A 2,366-nucleotide genomic window follows, 5' to 3' on the forward strand; every position below is an offset into this window, starting at 1 on the left:
GGATCAGGGGTGAGGTAGGGGAACAGAAATGGGACAAGCAGTGGAATGACACTGAGGAAGCATTCCTGTGTCCTGTGTGAGGATGGCACAGTGGATGCCCCCTTTATGTGCTCTAAGAGGCACTAATGAAGCCAAATTATAGAAAAGATCTGTGGAGAAAAGAAAGGGAAAAGGGTCAGGAGGGACGGGTAGAGAGGAGGGAGGGAAAGGGAGATGGCAGGGGACAGAAGTGAAGAAATTATGTCCCATGATTGTGTAGTTGTGTCCAATTGAAATGCAGTATTATTTATAATTATGGTGCAACAATGAAAAAAGAAAGTATAAATTTAAAACCCAAATTGTTCTCTTCAGAGACATAAGACATTAGTAGAAAAAATATGTCCAGAGAGCTCTCCTAGAAAGCTGGATCATGGAGAAGAGAGGCCCCCAGAGGGAGGAAGTCTACCATCACCTCCTCTGCACCTGCTCCTGGGTGACCCTGAGCTCCCTGTGTGCTGAGCGCCCCCTGCTGGCCCTAGGCGCCCTGCAGGGAGGTTTGTGTCTGGGCTCACACTGAGGTCCCCTCACTGTGTCTCTAGCACAGTAATAGGTGGCTGTGTCCTCAGTTCTCAGACTGCCCATTTGCAGGTACAGCGTGTTCTTGGAGTTGTCTCTGGAGATGGTGAATCGGCCCTTCACAGAGTCTGGGTAGTAGGTGCTACCACCATTTTTATTAATTTCTCCAACCCACTCCAGCCCCTTCCCTGGAGCCTGGCGGACCCAGCTCATCCAGTAGTCACTGAAGGTGAATCCAGAGGCTGCACAGGAGAGTCGCAGGGAACCCCCAGGCTGCACCAGGCCTCCCCCAGACTCCACCAGCTGCACCTCACACTGGACACCTGCAAACACAGAGGCAGCCTGGTCAGGACACTGGCACTCATCCACTCTTTCTCTCACTCCTGTCCACTCACCCACTCAGGATCTCTGGTTCTCCATTCATTACCTTTGAAAACAGCCACCAGGAAAACCCAGCTGAACACACTCTCCATGGTGAGCAGCTGTGCTCAGTCCTGATCACTGAGTGGGCTGAGCTGGGAGTCCAGGGCTGGGCTCCTGTGCAGAGCTGCAGGGTCAGGTGGGCTGGTTTTCATGAGCAGAGGGAGGCCCTATTTGCATGTCCTCCTGCTATATAGAGCTCTGGGTGGAGGCCTCCTAGAGGAGCATTTAGGGTAGAGGTGAGCATAAGGTGCAGTTAGAAGCACACAGCAGCATTTAGGAAAGTAAAACTGCTTTTGTGTATGTTTCTATTCTGCCCACATCATCCATTAATGTGTTTTCCACATCTACATAATCATGACAGAGAGATCAGGGTCAATTCCATGATGCAGTTCTGAAATGACACAGAAGTTTGAGTGGTGATGCACTGTGCCCAACAGCTCATATCTGGCAAGAGCAAGTTGAGTATTTAGGCTTCTGCTCTTACCCTGGACAGGTGTGGTCCCCTGAACCTCCTATAACTCACAGGTGGACACACTTAATGACTTTCTCAGAACCTGTTTTGTGGATGACCTCACACTTGCTGGGAGCTGGGCTCACTCAGGCTGGAGCAGACTGTGGGCTGGACAATCTCAAGGGCACAGGTGAGGCCCTGGCATGTGGCCCCCTGACTGATGTCAGGCCATGTGCAGGACAGGGAGGGGCAGAGAGGGGCAGTGCAGGCAGAGCTGGTGCTTTGCACTTTGGCCAGGAGAGCAGCACACTTGTGGTGCTGCCCAGGAGCTGTGGCCAGGAGGGGGAGGCCAGCAGCTCCACTGGGAGCAGCCCAGGCCTTGCACCCAGAGGATGGAGGGTGTTTCAGGATCCCAGGGATCAACAAGGCCCAGCTTCCCCAGCTCAGAGGCAGACATGAAGACCTGAAAGACCCTCCAGGGCAGGGCCTGTGGGAGAGAGCTCTGGGCTCCTGACCCAGGACTGCCCAGGGCGTGGTTTCCCCTGTTCAGCCATCAAGGGGCCCAGAGGTTCCGAGCCCTGGTTCAAGGGAGGCCAGGACCTGCTCCCTGCTGAGGGTGACCTTGTCCTCAGCCACACCATGCTGGCTTTGCAGGGGGCAGACTGTGAGAGCTACAGGGTCAGGGAGGCTTACATGAATACTTGAAAGGAAGGGCTGGGAGGTCAGATGGGGGTCAGGGGTCAGGGTCCCTGCTGGCAGCCCTGGCAGGTGATGCATGGGGCTGTGAGGTGAAGTCAGGGCTGCTGAGGAGACCCCAGGATCAGAGGAGCCATCAGTGAGAAGCAGTTGTTTAGAAGGATGCAGGCTGCAGGCCAAGCTCACTGAGAGTGAGACCAGGGGACTCTGTCCACCTGGTCTGGGGCTGGGCCTGCCCAGA

The 2,366-nt window shown here is 54.6% G+C and overlaps 1 gene segment (V, D, J or C); it reads right to left on the bottom strand.

Annotated features, from left to right (window-relative positions):
• Positions 1–447: 447 nt before the first annotated feature.
• Positions 448–1,097, bottom strand: LOC124098392 (immunoglobulin heavy variable 3-23-like). The segment is given in 2 exon segments: positions 448–878; positions 983–1,097. Coding segments are annotated over 2 exon segments (477 nt in total).
• Positions 1,098–2,366: the final 1,269 nt, after the last annotated feature.

The sequence above is a fragment of the Marmota monax genome, unplaced genomic scaffold (assembly GCF_021218885.2).
Source record: "Marmota monax isolate L192 unplaced genomic scaffold, Marmota_monax_Labrador192_F-V1.1 WCK01_AAM20220418_F8-fsc00395, whole genome shotgun sequence".
NCBI lineage: Eukaryota > Metazoa > Chordata > Mammalia > Rodentia > Sciuridae > Marmota > Marmota monax.